General features: G+C 31.8%; 3 protein-coding genes across 3 annotated transcripts; 2 read left to right on the top strand and 1 right to left on the bottom strand.

Moving 5' to 3' along the window:
* Positions 1 to 34: 34 nt before the first annotated feature.
* LOC116768524 (amino acid transporter heavy chain SLC3A2-like) lies at positions 35 to 3827 on the bottom strand. The gene is made up of 4 exons (XM_032659264.2): positions 3561 to 3827; positions 3262 to 3482; positions 2250 to 2389; positions 35 to 1937 (listed from the first exon to the last, which is right to left on the bottom strand). Exons 2-4 carry the CDS (start codon positions 3476 to 3478, stop codon positions 417 to 419), a joined length of 1878 nt encoding a protein of 625 aa, XP_032515155.2. The 5' UTR covers positions 3479 to 3482; positions 3561 to 3827; the 3' UTR covers positions 35 to 416.
* A 433-nt stretch (positions 3828 to 4260) lies between these two features.
* On the top strand, positions 4261 to 10264 carry LOC116768563 (carnitine O-palmitoyltransferase 2, mitochondrial). The gene is made up of 8 exons (XM_032659304.2): positions 4261 to 5063; positions 5156 to 5334; positions 5516 to 5786; positions 5879 to 6069; positions 6334 to 6503; positions 6978 to 7091; positions 7663 to 7964; positions 9758 to 10264. Exons 1-8 carry the CDS (start codon positions 4471 to 4473, stop codon positions 9882 to 9884), a joined length of 1947 nt encoding a protein of 648 aa, XP_032515195.2. The 5' UTR covers positions 4261 to 4470; the 3' UTR covers positions 9885 to 10264.
* Positions 10265 to 11036: 772 nt separating this feature from the next.
* LOC116768402 (protein retinal degeneration B) lies at positions 11037 to 17312 on the top strand. Its single transcript, XM_032659112.2, has 2 exons — positions 11037 to 11188; positions 12924 to 17312. Exon 2 carries the CDS (start codon positions 12963 to 12965, stop codon positions 16473 to 16475), a length of 3513 nt encoding a protein of 1170 aa, XP_032515003.1. The 5' UTR covers positions 11037 to 11188; positions 12924 to 12962; the 3' UTR covers positions 16476 to 17312.
* The last annotated feature ends 1137 nt before the right edge of the window (positions 17313 to 18449 follow it).

The raw sequence follows: 18449 nt of genomic DNA, 5'->3' as shown, positions 1-18449 counted from the left end.
TAGTTTTGATTAAATAAAGTAGAAAAAGGAAATGTAAAATAAAAATTCTTTAATAATAATAATAGAATTAAAAAACGAAACAAGTACAATAATACTTTCAATTCCTTAAAAACTATATAAAAACACAAAATACAAAGACTATTTCTGAAATTAAATTCCTTTCGAGAATCGAATAACAACTATTTTAAAACGTTGTCTATTTCTTCACGATTTTCTTTAACATGAGAATAATTACAATTCCTTTAAATATTGGACTCAATATAGCTTTGGTATAGATCCTTATTTATATATAGAATTAGGAACTGTTGCATCAGATCATAAGACGTAAAATATAGAATACTGTAAAACATAACACACACTATAAGGAAATAAAAATTACGTATTTCCTATCTTTGACTTAATTACATAATGGAAGACTATTTCTCCAATTTTAATATGATAGCTGAAAAGGGCTCAAACGTGACTTTTTCCAAATACACAGCTTCACCCACTAAGGACATATTTGTGCTTCCTATTACAATTCCACCGTAGAACATGGACGACAAATCAGTAGTAATCGGCTTGTTACCCAGATTGCCTACAAATACACATGTATTTCTGCGTGGAAACCAACGCTCAATGACAATGAGGTTACCTTCAGTTTCACGTATTTCCATACTTCTTTGTATCCTACCCTCTTTGTAAATCGATTTTAAGTATATGGTTGGTGTTGTTGATCTTAAACGTATCAAAGATCTTACAACGTTCAAGTTTTGATACTGCGGTTCTAATACGGATTTAGAATTCCAAGGCAAGATAGACGCGGGACTGTTATTATCAACTTTGTCTTCGCCGTTGAAAGACATCGGTATCAAGTTGTGAATGTGCTCATGTTCATGAAAATCTCCTTCCATTTCATTTTCTGAAAGACCTCCAAGGCTTACTTCATCACCGTAAAAAATACTGACAGTGCCCGGAAGAACCAACTCAAGTGCAGTTAAAACTAATGTGTTATTTTGGTGTTTACTAGATATCCTTTCACTATTAACATTTCCAATGTTCCATTGAATCCAAGGATAATGAGGCTTGTCCCATAGGATACCGGGTACTAAGCCTTCAATATGTTTCTTAAGGCCATCAATACCTTTTTGTAAATCCAAATGAACATCAATAAGGTCAATCCTACTCAAAAGCACTGTTAGACTTGTATCTTTTGCCATATTTAACGCTTCTTCACTGGCTATAAATATTTTCCCGTAACCCAATATTTGTTTCCAAACCTGAAGCGATTTTCCGAAATTAACATCATCAACAAATTTCTCCAGATTCTTCAAATAAAATCCGTCGACATTTTGTGCACGAGACCAATAGGCAATCGCTGCAGACGTTGCGTCAAAATTACTTTCTTGAGGGTCTATTGAAAATACAAAGGTATCATTTTCATCATACTTATTAAGAGTTTCAGCCATGCTCAAAACCGGTATATCCAAGATAACTCCCATGTTTCTTTTATGGGCCTCAGTCACCAGCTCTTGAAAGTCCTTCAGAACTCCTAAACTGCGGTCAATTTGTAGGAGGGATGTAGTGTTATAATAATTTTCAGGATAATTTTGCGCCTCAAATATATAATTCAAACGGATTGATGAGCCGCCTAAATCTTTTATGTAATCCAACTTCTTGATAAGTCCCTTCAAGTCACCCATGCCATCATTGTTTGAGTCCTTGAAACTGGCAGGGAATATTTCATAAAATACCTTACCTTGATACCACGGTAGATCTGGGTTACATTCTTTTGGTATATTGATAACCATAGCTATAATAGTACCAGTGCATGCAACAAGTCCGGAAACAACAAACCATAGTAGAACCTTCCTTATAATGCACCAATTCCAGTTAACAAAATGTGGTAGTTTCCTATTGCTCACATTTAAGCTTCCGTTAAGTTTACAGATTTCAGGCTGAAAAATTATTAATGAAGTTAGTGAAATTCCAAGTCACACTGTCAAAGAAATATTGTCATATCACTTCAAAACTTTCATGTTTTATTAGGAATTATGTAAGCAATGTAAACTGGAAAATTAAAAAGAAACTTTCAAATTTACAGCAATATGGTCAGATCAAATAAGTAGTTTGATTTATAGATTGGCTAAATACATAAAAAATGTTACTCACTAAAAATTTTATGTTTGGTGGCATGCAAATGTAATAAAAAGTGAGCAAAAATTTAAATTATAAATCTTATTATTATTAATAGGTTTCTGATTTTGTACCTGTCCAATTATGTCGCCATTTTTACTCAAAGTCTGATAGTCCAACATGCTTATGTTATTGATAAGTTGAGCACTGACAGGATCTTGGACTACCGAGTTAGAATCTGCCGATGAACTTGAATCTCCACTACAAGGATCAGCTTAAAAGAGACATGTATATTGAAACAACTTAATAAAAATCTAAAACATTAGTAAGGAGGCAATGGATACCAAGAAATGTATTTGTAGCCCAAAGCAACTGCTTATTTAATAAAAATCACAACAAATATCAAAACTTCTACAGTTCAATACCATTTGTATTAGAAAAGAGGTCGGGCACAATAACATTTATATAGGTGAACAAATTGTTGGTAAAAAAATTATCTATACTAATAGATAAATTAGAAGTGTCTGATTGTAATATCAATATAAAGCTTTCAAATAAAAACTTACAAAATATGATATCTATATAAAAAATGCAATTTTTAAACTTTACTCTTTTTGTTCCGGCTAAATTGACAAAATTTGTCCAACATTTCTACAGAAATTTTAAGGAATGTGAAAACAACATGTCTTTATGCTGTTACTTCTTCAATTAAAGCATTCTTCAAAATATTTTTTGTAATAATCAAAAAGAGATTATCTTTAGGAAGATAGTTCAATAGTCACTATGTCAGGACCTCAAGAAGGGTTTCTTGAGAAATCTTTACAAATCCTCATAAGAATTACTCAATATGCAAAGACACACAGTCATAGAAATTTATAAATCTCCTTAAATAAATAAAATTTTATGCAAAAAAGAATTTTTAATAATTTTAATAATTATCAATCTTACTTAATAATTTTCAAATTACCCAAAAAAAGTTGATATAATAACTAATTCTACTGACATTATAATCATTTTGATGGTTAGTGTAAGTGTAGTTGTAATGTAGTGTAGTAGTTATTTAATGTGAACATATTTTTAAAAGGCTAACACTAATAGGTTTCATACTCAAATATTTAATGTAAAGGAAACATTTCCTTGACTTACGAGAGCATTGAAGATCAACTATTTTTGAATCATCATTCAGCGTCAAAAAAGCACCTTCAGTCATTTCTTCGGAGAGTGGATGTTTAAAATCTAACTGGGTAGGGCTCGGAGTCATGGGAAGAAGTAGACACGTTGAAGATTTCACACCGCGGAGATAATCTAGAGTTTCAAGATCAGTACCCCCCTTTTTTGCACTATTTTCAGCTAAATTATCCATTTGGCTGAAATGACGAACATATGATCGCAAATTATTTTAGCTACTTCAGTGAGGTCGAAAGATCAAAAGCATTGAATCTCACCCTAGGTCGTAATCTAAAACTTTTAATTAAATATTCTTCATTTAGTAGTTATAACGTATAATAAATATTAGTTAAGTGAATGATGAAACTAAACAGTTAAAAATTAATCTAGCTCAAAAAAACATAAATGCCTAATATGGGCTGTATTGCGAAACATTCAACGAACGGACTATGGGACTTGTGTCAATTGTCATATTATACTTAAATGAATACGTAATTACGTTGTAATATCACTTCATATAGTAAGGGTAAATACGTTTCTATCTTAATTATATACTTTATTTGAAAAAAAAATCTACTTCCTGAAAAGTATTAATTACTATGCTCAAATTTATTTTACTGATTTAGATCCTTAAGTCATACTATTTCTATTATCAATTGTGTTATAGTTTAAAAAAATAATTGATTTCATTCTAAGATATTCGCACCAAAAAATAATAAATAATTTAAAAAATAAGTTATACTAAATATTTAGAAAATTTTTCAATATAAGATTTTTAAAAACAACAAATAATAATTTATATATAAATATTTTTTTCATTAGAATGCCTAAAAACAACTCTGTAAACAATGCTCGGAAAACCTTTATTAAGAAACAGTTAATTGTTAATTAGATATGTACCTACAACCCATTTTCAGCCTGTTTGACACTTAATCTGTTCAAAATTGAACTTTTAAATTTTGATAGCTGATCCCAATTTGACAGTTTTATGACTGAAAATGTGAACTTGTTTATTTTGTATTATTGTACTTTGGCCGGTATAAGGCGTTTACAATCTTATTTTATTCTTATCACTAAGAGAACAAAAGTGAAGTCTACAAATTAATATTCAAAGCTTAAGAAATAAATGAGAATATAGCATTTACTATCATTCCCTAGATATATTTAATATTTAACACTATATTTAAAATGATGTTACTTAAATTTTCTTCATTGCCTAAGCCATTACACCGAAGTTATGCGACCAAAGGAAATCAGGTTAAAGATGTTAATTATCAATATTTACAAAGAAGCAAAGTGCCAACTATGCATTTTCAAAAGTCATTGCCACGTCTGCCAATACCAGATTTAAGCAAAAGCCGCGATCGTTACCTTAACGCTATCCGGCCCTTACTTGCTAAAGACCAGTATGAAACCGCTGTGAAAAGAACTGATAAATTTGTAAATAATGAGGGTAAAGAATTACAATCCAAATTAGTTAATAAGGACAAAATGAACAAGCAAACCAGCTACATATCAGATTATTGGTTTGATCTTTATTTAAGAGATAGATCAGCTCTACCCATTAACTATAATCCATTGATTGTGTTTCAAAATGATTTAAGACCGGATTATAATGACCAGTTAGTAAGAACCTCAAATTTATTAGTGAGTGCAGTCAGATTCATGATGGCCCTAAGGGAACAAATTCTGGAACCTGAAGTGTATCACTTGCAACCAAAAAAAAGCAACACTCCTTTATTCAGGACCGTTACTGGTTTGCTTCCAGAAAGCCTATCTTGGTAAGTGTAACTGTACCCAAGCTGTACTGTAACTGTGCTCAATTTTGAACTTTCTTTTGAATATCTTGCACAACTAATTATATTTTTTGTAGGTATGGAGCCTATTTATTCAAAGCATTCCCCTTAGATATGAGCCAATTTGTTGGTCTGTTTAATGCAACCAGAATACCTCTAGTTGGTAAAGATAAAATCTTCAGGGATACAAGTTGTAATCATGTTGTGGTACAGAGAAATGGACATTTCTACATCTTTGATGTTGTGGATTCCGATGGTTAGTTATTACAAATACTCTGTCTATCCTCTTTATTCACAATTTTCACTGCTTTTATGGACAAAATTTTTCGATTAATAAAAACTGTTCTCACAAGCTCGTTTCTAAATCAATAAGCTTAAATTTATTTTATTTATTTTGACATGGGAATGATTCATACTTACTAATTCATGTCTTCCAGGTAACATACTGTCACCAACAGAAATCTTAGGAAATATGTCTCAAATAATGGAAGACAAAACACCAAAGGCTGAATATCCTGTAGGAATATTAACAACCCAAAATAGAGACGTGTGGGCTAAGCAAAGAATATATTTAGAAGAAAATGGTAATCAAGAAACACTTAAAAAAATTGATTCAGCCATATTCAATATTGTGTTAGACGATGAAACTATTGATGACAATAAACACAAAATTTTAACAAATTATTTACATGGGGATGGATTGAATAGGTCTTTGTTATTTTTTATACTAATAAAATATTCCTATATTTGTCCTTGCAATCTAGAATTAAAAAAAATATGTGAATATTTTCTCTTTATAGATGGTTTGATAAATCATTTAGTCTTATCACAACAAAGGATGGTGTTTCTGGTATAAACTTTGAACATTCTTGGGGAGATGGCGTTGCTGTGCTCAGATTCTTTGAGGATATTTATAAAGAAACTACAACAAAGCCATTCATAACTCCAGACAGTAGACCCTCTAAGAACAATATAACTGTCAAAAAAATTGGTGAGTCCCAAATCCTAACACCTTACAGACTTATTCAAGCACTAAATATAAAATCATGGTTGGTAATAAATTATGTATTATATAACAAATATATATATATTTTTTTGGAATCCCAGTTACAATTTTTTCAGAATTGTTTTTTTTTTATAAAAATAAAACATTATTGGCATAATATTTAAAATAATTATGGGTCATAAGTTTTTTTTAAGTTAGTGAAATCAGTGGAAGTTTTATTCAACCTGACGCATTTATATATTTTTTCAGAGTTTAATTTAGATGATAAATCGAAAAACTTTATTGTTAATGCTAAAACTGAATACAGTGATTGGTGTAACTCATTAAGTATTGATTATATTTTGTACGAACAACTAACTAAAGAGGCTTGCAAGAAGTTGAAAGTCAGTCCGGACTGCATAATGCAGCTGGGTTTTCAGGTAAAAGTCATATTACACTTAAAATCTAATTAGGGGCCATCCATAAAGTAAGTCACACGTTGATGGGGGAGGGAGGGTATCACCAAAGTGTGACATAATGTGACAAGGGTCATGGGAGGTCAATAGTTTTGCGACGTGACATGTTAAAATTTAAAATACTAAAACTTTAAGTTTGGATATGAATGGAAAATTTAAAACAATATTCGGCTTTATGAAGTGTTGGAATTTATGTTGATTTTATTAGATTAGTATTTAATAAAAATAAGTAAAAATGAAAATAGCTGTTTTCTCTTGATTATTTTAAATACATACATAAATTTAAAAAATAGGTGACGTCACTCCGGGGACGTGTATAAAAATGGGACAACCTGTGACAAGGACGGGGTAGGGGTTCAAAAGTCCTAAAATTCTTGTGACGTACTTTATGGAGCCTCCTTATGAACAATATATTCTATAATTATACTGTTTTGTTAGGCTGCTTATCATTTGCTGCATGGAAAATATGTGGGTACTTATGAATCTTGCAGTACATCGGCATTTAAACACGGAAGGACAGAGACTATGAGACCTTGCACAGATAAAACGAAGGTAATTTAATATATTAACAATTAAAGTTTTATCTATGTTATAGTTCTAGTCCTTTTTTGAATGAAATGAGAATTTTCTTGGCATATGACTATGAATACAATCCATAATTATTATTTTTATTGTGTTATTGTATGTTCATAAAAGTCGTGGTGGCCTGGAGGTTAAAGGCCCGCCTCTCATACGTGAGGGCGCGGGTTCGAAACCTGGCAAGTACCAATGTGATCTTTTCCGAGTCATATGTACTTTCTAAGTATATTTAGTCACCACTGACGGACGGTGAGTGAAAACATCGTGATTGAGTGAGAGTGAGATTGAAATCGCCACCCCGTCTTGAGCAAGCGTGGTGCTTAATGCTCTAACTTTCTACATGTGAGAAGAGGCCTTTGCTCAGCTGTGGGCTCCGATAGGCTGATGGTGATGATAATAAAAAAAAGATTATGTCTGTCTAAAGATTTCTTGATCTTATAGAAAGCGATTTCTTATTTTGGAAGATGACTCTCATTTAAAAAGAGGCTCTTGTCTTTTATTCCTACATATACATAACAAAAATTTAGCTCCCATGTACTTTCAGGCGTTCTGCGACCTACTTCATTCTAAGAAGGCATCCGACCAAGAGCTGAGGTCATTGATGCAGGAGTGTTCCTTATATCATTCCAACTTAACGAAAGAAGCAGCTATGGGACAGGGTTTTGACCGACACATGTTTGCACTGATGAAGATAGCCGAAGAGAACCATATGCCAAGACCGGAAATATTTGATTCCTATGAATACAAGTACTTGAATAAGTCAATACTGAGTACCAGCACATTGTCCTCTCCAAGTGTACTGGCTGGTGGTTTTGGTCCTGTTGTCAAAGAGGGTTTTGGTATTGGGTGAGTTTGGTTTAATGTAGCAGAATATAGACAGATATTTGTTGGATAATATCATTATTAATAAACCAGTCAAAAGAGATAAGAATAAGTCATAACTTAACCAAAATCCGCATAGAGCTGAAAATTGGTATAGACGTTGAATACATAATTTTAAATAAAATGTCAAATGTCCCCTTTGATCCTACTTCTAAAAAATTAATTTCGAACTCAAAAGTACAAAATTAAGCTCTTTTACAATTTTCTCAAAAACGGTTAGTATTATCGTGAAAACAAGTTAGACAAAAGTTGTAGATCATAAAATTGTCTACCAAAATGGCCAGTCGTATTTTTCTTACGATTCGCCATTTTAATCGCCGCTTTAATAATTAGAAAATTCATATTTTACATAATTTGGACTAAAATGCAGCCTGTACACGTCATTGGAAATTTGTTTTTAGGAAGTTTTAAGGTGAAAAAACTGATTATCTCTGCTAATAAACTAAACATTTTATAATTTTTTTTTCAAATGGAGGAGTTAAAAAGGCCGTTTACTTATTTTTTAATCCTTTTTTTAGGCAGCAATCTACTTATTATTAATCCTAATTTTATTAAATCAAAGTGCAATTTCATGGAAGGAACATTAGTATTAAATTTCATAATATAAAATCAAAATGTTAATTAACTTGTTATTGACGTAATAACTTTTTACAGACTTCCTTACGGCTTGCAACTATTGGTGAAGGTCACCTTTCATCATTTTCGTTTTTCGTTTTCATCATTTTCGTGTTTCGTTTGTTCGTTTTATACAATAAAAAAACTATTATATTACTATATTCAAAGGTGGTAGAGCCTAGCTGTGGTCAAATTACTGCAGCTCGAACATGGGCTGACTCGACCGGGGATGTACCACACCCTCACAGAAGATCGGCGTAAAGCAGTCTTTAATGGCTGCGTTTCGTCCGATGAGTGAGAGAGCCGGTTGCCCTTTCCATTTTCCCACCCTTTCCCTTTTTCCATTTTCCATTTTCACAACCTCTCCTCTCCCTCTTCCCCAAATAAGGGTGGCTAGGCATCCAAAAAAAAATTTTGGGGATATCCATGACGGACGGTTACTACCTCCATCAGGTAGGCCGTCTGCTCGTTTGCCCTCTTTGTCATACAAAAACAATAATATAGTAATAATAATACAAAGGAGTGTATTTTAATGAACGTCATAGTTGTAAGTTCTAAGGAACTGTAATGTTTCATCCATTACAATGCAATAAGCAATTACAAGTTTCATTTTTATTCGGCATCTTGCCATTTTTGCAAATGGTTCCCACTTATCTACGACTTTCCTCCAAAACTTTTATAATGTACATAAACTATATATGTATCCGATCTATAGAGGTTTTATATTTTTAATTCTTTTTTTTTTATTTCCACCTTCAGTTTCCTGTTTCGCTTTTATCGTCCATATTGATTCTTAAAGTTCAGATTTATTTAACTTGGAAAAAAACGTCTTTAATTAATATTGAAATAAACTTATTCAAAGCATCCTTATAATATGTGTTCATGTAATTCAGACTCTGCTAAAAAAAAAAAATAGGTCAATTATTTTGCAACCCACACCACATTCGGTGGTTTTTAAAAACAATCATATTTGATTGATCATTAATGCTTATATTATTGAATTACATACAGAAATAATTATACAGGTACCTATAAAAGTGGCGTTGCGTGGTAGAGGCCTATAAATACATTATTGAAACCTCACAAACGTCAATAACAGATTAATGTTAAACACACGTTTAATTTTATGTATTTAATTGCAGGTATTCAGCGTTCGCAGATAAACTAGGTGCAGCTGTAGCAAGTTACAAACAACACAATAATAGTAGTGAATTTGTACAGGCTCTACAAAAATCATTTGAGGATATAAGAAAAATTTTGTCCTATTGATTGTCTGTTTACAACAATACAATCTATTTATGATCATTTTCTCTATACAAATATATATATGACAGCCAATTGTGCCTTATAAAAATATTTTTCATATTCTTTACTATGTATGATAGTTTCATATGTAGTCAATTTACAAAATGAAAATCTATAATTTATTTATATAGATTAAATAAGATACAAAGCATAATTTTTATAAATCTTATTCTTAATCACATATTTTTTATACATATTTGTGTGACTTAATTTTTCTACTAATATAGGGAAATTACATTTAAAAACTGTTGCATTAATCAAATTATATATTAAAAATGAAGCTTTTATATTTTTATTGTTATACTTTGTAGGTAGTATATTTTTAATAAATAAAATGCAAATTTTGTGTGTTTTTGTTCAAATAAAGTCTGCTATTAGTCTGGCAGATAAAATAGTCCTGAAACTTTTCAATATTAATTTATTTATTACTTATTTTGTTTTCTTAAAAAAAAAAAATTATGAAGTTAATTAAATTCTTAAACATTATATATTTTTATTTAAAATCTAAAACAAATTTTATTACTATTAATTTATAAAAACGGACTTTTTAAACATCAACAAGTAGCTATGGAATAGTCTCGATAATTTTTTATATCTGTCCGTAAATTTTCAATACTTATAGAATATTAAAACAGTAATAAACTTTGATTTTTATCTTAACAATAGCAATATTTGTCAAAGAAAAAGAAGTTTTTTATGAACATGCTCTTCGTCTTCTTAATATCGATAACGGAAATGCCAAATTTATTTAATAGCATGGCTCGGATACCATATTATGCCCTGAGTTAAAAATAAGTAACTGATTTAAGCCTTGTTACTAACTCCAAACTTAATTTAATATCTTTTGCACTGACAATATTGATTTTCGGTACAGTTCAATATGATCAACGTTCCAATCCACGTTTGCGTTATTACCATTGTAATGCCAATTCTGGAATTTGTAGCTATATTCCACCGTTGTTAAATGTTGTAAGTGTAGTTTTTATTCGTTTTTTCTTTTAGACAAACTAAATCTGTTATACATGTTAATTAACTTTACTCTTAAGTGAAGAGTAACATAAATAAATATGTGAAAGGAATGTTGCGTGAGCCATTGGCTAATTGGAAATGGGAAAATGTCAAAGTTCATACGTACAATATGTAGTGAGAAGCAACGTATCGTGAAAAATAAAAATATTTCTAATTTATGTTGAAATAAATGTATTTAAGAAGTGCTAGTGGATAATTATTGTTAAAAAATGGATAATATTACACTTCTATAACCGAAGGTGAGTATTTATATTATTTTTATTTAATATCTAGTCAAAAGGTAATAAAAATTGTTGTAAAAATGTGTTATTAGAAAATTCTTAGAAATTTTGAATGAGTTTTTATGTCAGCTTTACTTTATGGCGAATGCCAATCTCGCAAAGTAATCATAATTAAATAAGTATTAATTTCATAGCGTCGCACTCAGTGTATTATAATATGTATGAAAAAATTCAGGACACTTTTCCGATAACAAAACGAAGTGGACAAAAACTCGTTTTTAAAATAAACTAAGTAAGTGTTTTTTAAAACATCTTTAACACAGTCTTCTATTCAAAATCGTAATTTTAGTAAAAATATTATAATTTTTGTAGAATTAAACATTAAAAATTACGAAATACATATTAGGGCTACTATATTAAGTGATTTAAAAATAAGAATTAATGATAAAAATGTCTAATTGATCGTTTTAAATGATTATGTCACTAAAAAACTGATAATGATAAATAACACAAAAAAGTATGTATTCAGGTTTTTTTTTGTATTATCAACAGTTGCATCCTAAAGTTTTTTTCCTTTTAAATTATGTAGTATAAAAATAATAGTGAGACATTAAAAAATAAAAATTTTACATAGCTAACATAGTTTATGTGTCTATTTATTAGTTTGTGTAAATGTTGTTAAAATTATTAAAGGTTATAAGTAATTCGTGCTTAACAGAAAATAGATATCTTTAAAGTGTCTTCACAAGTTACATAAAAATAATAATTATTATTTGTGACACTTCTTAATAAAAGAAAAAAGAAAGCGGCTAAAAAAATGTTTAAAGAAGAATATGTATTGTGTAAACTGTATTAACTAGGAATGCAAAATAAGTGATCTCAATATTTTCTTCAAACACTGCTAGTACTGGGATCTGTAATATTCTCAAAGTTCATGATTTAATTCCTTTGTATTTATATCTTTGTAGGAAATAGAAGTGATGACTCAATTACAGTATTCTTTAAATTTTAAAAATAGCTAATAGTACTCATAGATATGAGTTCATATGTGTGCAAGGAATAAAATTCTTAAGACAAAATTACATAATTTATACTACCAGAACCTAAATGACTGGACTGGATTAAGTTAAATAAGGATTTTATGAAACCTTCTTTGTCTTCCAAGTACATAAAATTATTTTTATTTAAAATAAATATTTATTTATTGACCAAATAAAAAAAATATATAATAAATATTTAATTTTGTATAAATATCTATATGTCTTAGGTAATTTATATATTCTTTATATCTATATTTATCTCTTTAATCCTATAGGGATTAGAAAGATTATATTTTAATTATTGTTAAATATTTAAGAAAATAAGCTTAATTATTGTATTTATATTAACTAATCTAGTTACAAAAGTTCACTAGCACAATTAAAGGGTAAACCTGCCATTTTGAAGATAGTAATGCATCCTGGTTTCTTCAACTTTTACGTTACGACTAAAAAAATAAAATTTCTATTATAATGTCTTATACATTTTTAAAATAAACTTGAGATGAATTGTTCATAATAGATGGCCTTTTCCTCCCTTTGTGACATTTAATATATTATATAGTATGCTTAACCACTTACTTCAAGGTCACGATAATTATGTTGGCAAACCCACAAGAACTCTAAATTCTTGAAGTTACAAATTTACACTTCTTGGTTTTTAGATTTTAATTGAAATATCTGTCTTTATATTAACAGTATAATTTTTGTTTCAGGAAGGATTTTTATTTTATGTTAAGTGTTTGAACAGCAAGATGTTAATCAAAGAATATAGAATACCATTGCCACTCACTGTAGAAGAGTATCGCATAGCCCAATTGTATATGATAGCGAAGAAAAGCCGAGAAGAAAGTTCCGGTGAGGGTAGTGGAGTTGAGATTATTGTTAATGAGCCATATGACAATGGCCCTGGTGGAAACGGGCAGTATACACAGAAAATATATCATGTTGGAAGCCACTTGCCAGGTTGGTTCAAAAGCCTACTTCCTAAATCAGCCTTAACAGTGTCTGAAGAAGCATGGAACGCTTATCCCTATACTAAAACAAGATACACCTGTCCATTTGTTGAAAAATTTTCACTTGAAATTGAAACCTATTATTTTGCTGACAATGGTCATCAGGAAAATGTCTTTAAATTATCAGGAAGTGACTTAAAAAATAGAGCTGTTGATATTATCGATGTAGTTAAGGATCAGCTTTATGGTGCGGATTACGTGAAAGAAGAAGATCCAAAGATATTTGTTTCTCAAAAATGTAACAGAGGGCCATTATCGGAGTCATGGCTCGAAGATTACTGGCGTGAAGTTCAAGGCAAAACACAGCCATTACCGAATGGAAAATCACTCATGTGTGCGTATAAGTTGTGTAGGGTGGAATTCCGTTATTGGGGAATGCAAACTAAATTGGAAAAATTTATTCACGATGTGGCGCTTAGAAAAACGATGCTTCGAGCTCATCGTCAAGCATGGGCCTGGCAAGACGAATGGCACGGCTTGACTATGGACGATATAAGAGAAATTGAGAGGCAAACACAGCTGGCTTTGCAAAAGAAAATGGCGGGAGATGTTGGTGAAGACACTGATTTATCTGAAGAGAATTCAAAGTCTTTAGCTGCTACTATGAGCAGTCTTGAAAAGAATGAGGATACTGCGAGTCCAGTATCAGTCAAGAAAGGTATGGAAAAGAGAGTACAAAAGCAATTAAGTCCTGAAAGTACTCCTCCATCAGAGCCCAAATCATGTTCAAAGTCTAACCTTAGATCATCTTCTTCGGGGTCCTTAAAAAGCTTGCAAGTCCAAGTGGCCAGTTGGAGAATGGAAACTCTTGTTAGGGAATCAGAAACAGAAACTGGTTCTGAAGATGAGTTTTATGATTGCGAATCATCATTTAACAAATGGTCTTCGATGTGTTCTTTAGATGAAGGTGATATAGATATCTCACCAACACAAGGTGATCTGAATCAAGAAGACAGTATATTTAATCCCACGTTCTTAAAACGAGTTACGTCAGAAAGAGGTTCACGAAGATTGACAAGCTTGCAGAGTCACCAGAGCATAGACGGATGTCCTGATACTCCAGTTCATAGCTCCTGTCCTACAACAGTCTTAATACTTGTTTTTCACGCTGGAAGTGTACTTGATGCAAATGTTGACATGACTGCAAAGAAATCTGACGTCACTACATTTAAAGGAGCCTTTGAATCGGTTATGCGTCAACACTATCCCACTCTTGTGGGACACATTACTATAAAATTAGTTTCGTGTCCTTCTCTCTGTACAGAGGCTCTTGGAGTATTATCTACTTTGAGTCCCTACAGCTTTGATTGCTCCCCATCTACAGTAGACAGTCCATCTCTGACAAATGATCTCATACCGATAGGTGCTATACCACTTATCGCAACCTCCTCTCCAGAGTATCATGAATATGTAACTAAAACTATCACAGCTGCAAATGTTGTTTATAATGATTTTATCAAGTCAGATGATGGAAAAGGTTTTAACGGTCAGGTCTGTATTGTTGGTGACAGTATGGGCTCTATATTAGCATACGACGCTTTGTGTCGAACTTTACAATATCAGTCACGACATGATAGTGAAAATAGTATATTAGATACTGAAATAACCATCCGTAACGAGCCATCAGAACATTACTTAAATAAATCTCATCTTCAAGCTCCGACGCCAAGAAGACGATCGTCTACAGCCAGCGACAATCAAACAAAGTTGGAATTTGAAGTTAGTGACTTCTTTACCTTTGGGAGTCCGCTCTCACTTATCCTAGCTTCAAGAAAAATATCAGATGACAAATTTAAAGATCTCACGAAGCCACCTGTCCAACAAATATACAACTTATTTCACCCAACGGATCCTGTCGCGTCTAGATTGGAACCATTGCTTTCAGCAAGATTTAGTAATCTAGCGCCGATTAATGTAGCTAGATATGCTAAGTATCCTCTGGGCAACGGACAACCATACCATTTGATGGAGCTTATACACACTCATCCGACGTTATTCGGCGACCATCTACCAATGCCACCTACTCCTGTTTTAAGAAGACTTTCTGAAGCATCAGTGCAAAGTACAGTTAGTGGTTTAGTGGATAATATACCATTGATCACAATGAATGCCCTCCAACAAAAATGGTGGGGCACGAAGCGATTGGACTATGCCCTTTATTGCCCCGAAGGGTTAACAAACTTTCCTATGAATGCTTTGCCACATCTATTTCATGCAAGCTACTGGGAAAGTTCGGATGTTATTGCTTTTATATTGAGACAAGTGGGTCATTTTGATTTGGCTCTATATGGTCAACAAGAAGATAAAGACTGTTCTCTGTTTAAACCAGGACAGGATAAGGAAAAGTGGATGAGGAAACGTACATCGGTTAAATTAAAAAATGTCGCAGCCAACCATAGAGCCAATGACGTGATTGTCGGCGAGGGCTGTCCACAAACGTTCATTGCTAGATTTATGTACGGGCCTTTAGATATGATTACATTGACCGGGGAGAAAGTAGATATACATATGATAAGAGACCCGCCTGCTGGTGAATGGACTTTATTATCAACAGTTGTGACTGACAAAACTGGAAGGATTACTTACACACTGACTGATAAGCAAAGCGTCGGATGTGGTATCTATCCCGTCCGAGCAGTCGTACGTGGTGATCACACCAGTTGCAACTTCCATCTAGCTGTGATACCTCCACAAACGGAGTGTGTAGTATTCAGTATTGACGGATCTTTCACGGCGAGTGTTTCGGTTACTGGTCGAGATCCGAAGGTGAGGGCTGGTGCTGTGGATGTCGTACGTTTCTGGCAGGATCTCGGTTATCTCATCCTGTATATAACAGGAAGGCCGGATATGCAACAAAGGAAAGTCGTCTCCTGGTTAGCGGAACATAATTTTCCTCACGGTTTAGTCTTTTTCTCGGATGGATTCTCCACCGACCCTTTGGGTCACAAAGCGGCGCATCTACACAGTCTCATAACCGAACATGGAGTTATATTCCAAGCAGCCTACGGTTCGGGTAAAGATATCAACGTGTACCACAACTGTGGTTTACCGCAGAAGCAAATATATGCGATTGGTAAGATTAGTAAGAAATATAATAACCTAGCGACAACCTTGAATGACGGTTACGCTTCTCATTTGGCGGACTTGAAGCAACCAGGGGCTGTGAGGCCTGCCAGGGGGAACGCCAGACTTCTCGTACCGCGGCGTCTACTCGCATCAGTAAGTAATTCCTCTTCCCGTGGACGTCGCTGAACAATACATTATCACAGAAATATCTATTATAATCCAATTAGCCAGTTACATTTTATTTCCATTTCATTGATATCTTTAAAGATTTTAAAATTAATTCTTTTTATTCCACAGATACAGATAAAAAAGATTTATATTTTTTCATTGTGAATAATTATTATACCTATATAACAAAAAATACGTGTATGTATTAAATGTAGGTCTTTATAGACGTAAAATATTATATAAGTTTACTCTTCACTGCGTACCTTACTAATTTATTATTATAGTATATTGTATCGTGTTGTGTAAAGTCTGTTACTAATGGGATAATCGCCCGTGTAGTAGTCGCGTATTCTATTGTTAATCCATTTGGAAGGCTGGGAATCTCGTAATATATTCATCGGAAATCTAGTCTTATAAGGCCGCATACACATCGTACCGTGGACTGCACATATATTCTGATCTAACCCTAAAATCTTTAACAACAAACAATAAATGTTTTTATATCCACAATATTTTCGAGTTATTCGTTCGAATAATTTATCAGGTGGTAGTTTTATTTCCTGTTTATGAATACAAACCCGATATCGGACAGGGAATTGTGATCGGCAGTATAGTGTGGATTTGATGTAAAGCTGAATTCAAGCTATTCATATGTCAAGGGTATTCTATAAATAGACTAATGAAAAAAAAAAATATACAGCCTATTGCTTTATAAACATACGGTAAATACAACAAGTTTCATCTTTATATATTAGTATAGGTGAATGAGTTACAAAACGTTAGTATTGATGTTATTAAGTATTAACTACGCTTTTCAAATATAATGATACCTATTACTGTAATTTGTTATAGTCAAAATTTGTCTAAAATGATCTGTCTTGTTGTATAAGTACTTGTTTTCATTATTTTTTGAGATATTTATATAGTATTTAAGAAATATATTGTAGTCCTTGAGATGACTTGAATAATGATATTACAAAAATTGTTGTTAATTAACTGTCATTAATTAAATAAAAAATTTTAGTTCAACAGCAATTGTATATATTTTTATTTTAAATATACGAACAAAAATTTTAAAGCGCTTTGTCCGTGTGTGGCGTCTCAAATCTATTTTTAATATGTATAAGTTCCTATACACCTTATTTACTTAAATGGATTGAATTTTTTTTTTTATATAAATTTACCCCGTCGTTTTCTGCATTTATTTATTTTTTTATATAAAAGTACACAAGAAAATTATAATAAAATTTGATAAGATTTTTTAAAATCCGATTAGAGATTTTATAAGCCAGTTTGTTTGGTTTGTATTTGATTATAAATTTAAAAATATTGATAATAATTAAAATACTGGTTGTGGTTCCAGTGTTGCAAGTCTAAAACACTTCAAATATACATTATAAATAAGATAAAAGAGAATACGTTAAATTTACTTGACATTGTTTCACGGAAAATTTGTAAAAATTTTGATAAACGTAACTTTTATTTCTATACTGTAACACTGTATTTTTTTTTTGTGCCAACATTCCCTATGTAATTGCTAACGCTAGATCATCGTCCGGTTGAAAGACGCGAAACAATTTCAAATTATGGATGTACTAAAATAGTTTATGGTGTAAATAGTTTACGTGTACGCTTCTATCAACTGTTCCGCTGTAGTCTGGCATTTAGTATTTTATATAGTCTGTGAAAAAAGAAACATCGCTCCCGGTTTCTTTTGTTTATTTTTTTTTGATGTTACGTCAACGTTGTTCTCATGATGGATAGTGTTCTGTTACTTATTTTTCATTTTTTCACACTTTTTATTCGTTTTAGAAGTAAATGCCACCCATCCATTTAATGTTTGTCACGTGCAATTTTTTTTATGAGATCACATTTTAGTGGCTTCTCGGTGGCGGTCGGCTTATTTTAACAATCTGTGTAATAAAATCCATACTCCAGGATCCCTTCAATTATATATTCCAAAGGGGTCTTGTCAATTATAATATATACCTA

Source organism: Danaus plexippus, chromosome 4 (assembly GCF_018135715.1).
Source record: "Danaus plexippus chromosome 4, MEX_DaPlex, whole genome shotgun sequence".
NCBI lineage: Eukaryota > Metazoa > Arthropoda > Insecta > Lepidoptera > Nymphalidae > Danaus > Danaus plexippus.
The sequence above is the reverse complement of the archived record's forward strand: the minus strand, read 5'-3'. Positions and strand labels throughout refer to the sequence as shown.

Bases quoted from the DNA above. Each gene is read 5' to 3' on its own strand.
- LOC116768563 (XM_032659304.2), top strand. From the start codon at position 4,471: ATGATGTTACTTAAATTTTCTTCATTGCCTAAGCCATTACACCGAAGT. The intron at 5,335-5,515 runs GTTAGTTATTAC...CATGTCTTCCAG, and splicing joins TGATGTTGTGGATTCCGATG to GTAACATACTGTCACCAACA. The intron at 7,965-9,757 runs GTGAGTTTGGTT...ATTTAATTGCAG, and splicing joins AAAGAGGGTTTTGGTATTGG to GTATTCAGCGTTCGCAGATA.
- LOC116768402 (XM_032659112.2), top strand. From the start codon at position 12,963: ATGTTAATCAAAGAATATAGAATACCATTGCCACTCACTGTAGAAGAG.
- LOC116768524 (XM_032659264.2), bottom strand. From the start codon at position 3,478: ATGGATAATTTAGCTGAAAATAGTGCAAAAAAGGGGGGTACTGATCTT. The intron at 2,390-3,261 runs GTAAGTCAAGGA...GTCTCTTTTAAG, and splicing joins AGTTGATCTTCAATGCTCTC to CTGATCCTTGTAGTGGAGAT. The intron at 1,938-2,249 runs GTACAAAATCAG...ATAATTTTTCAG, and splicing joins ATGGCGACATAATTGGACAG to CCTGAAATCTGTAAACTTAA.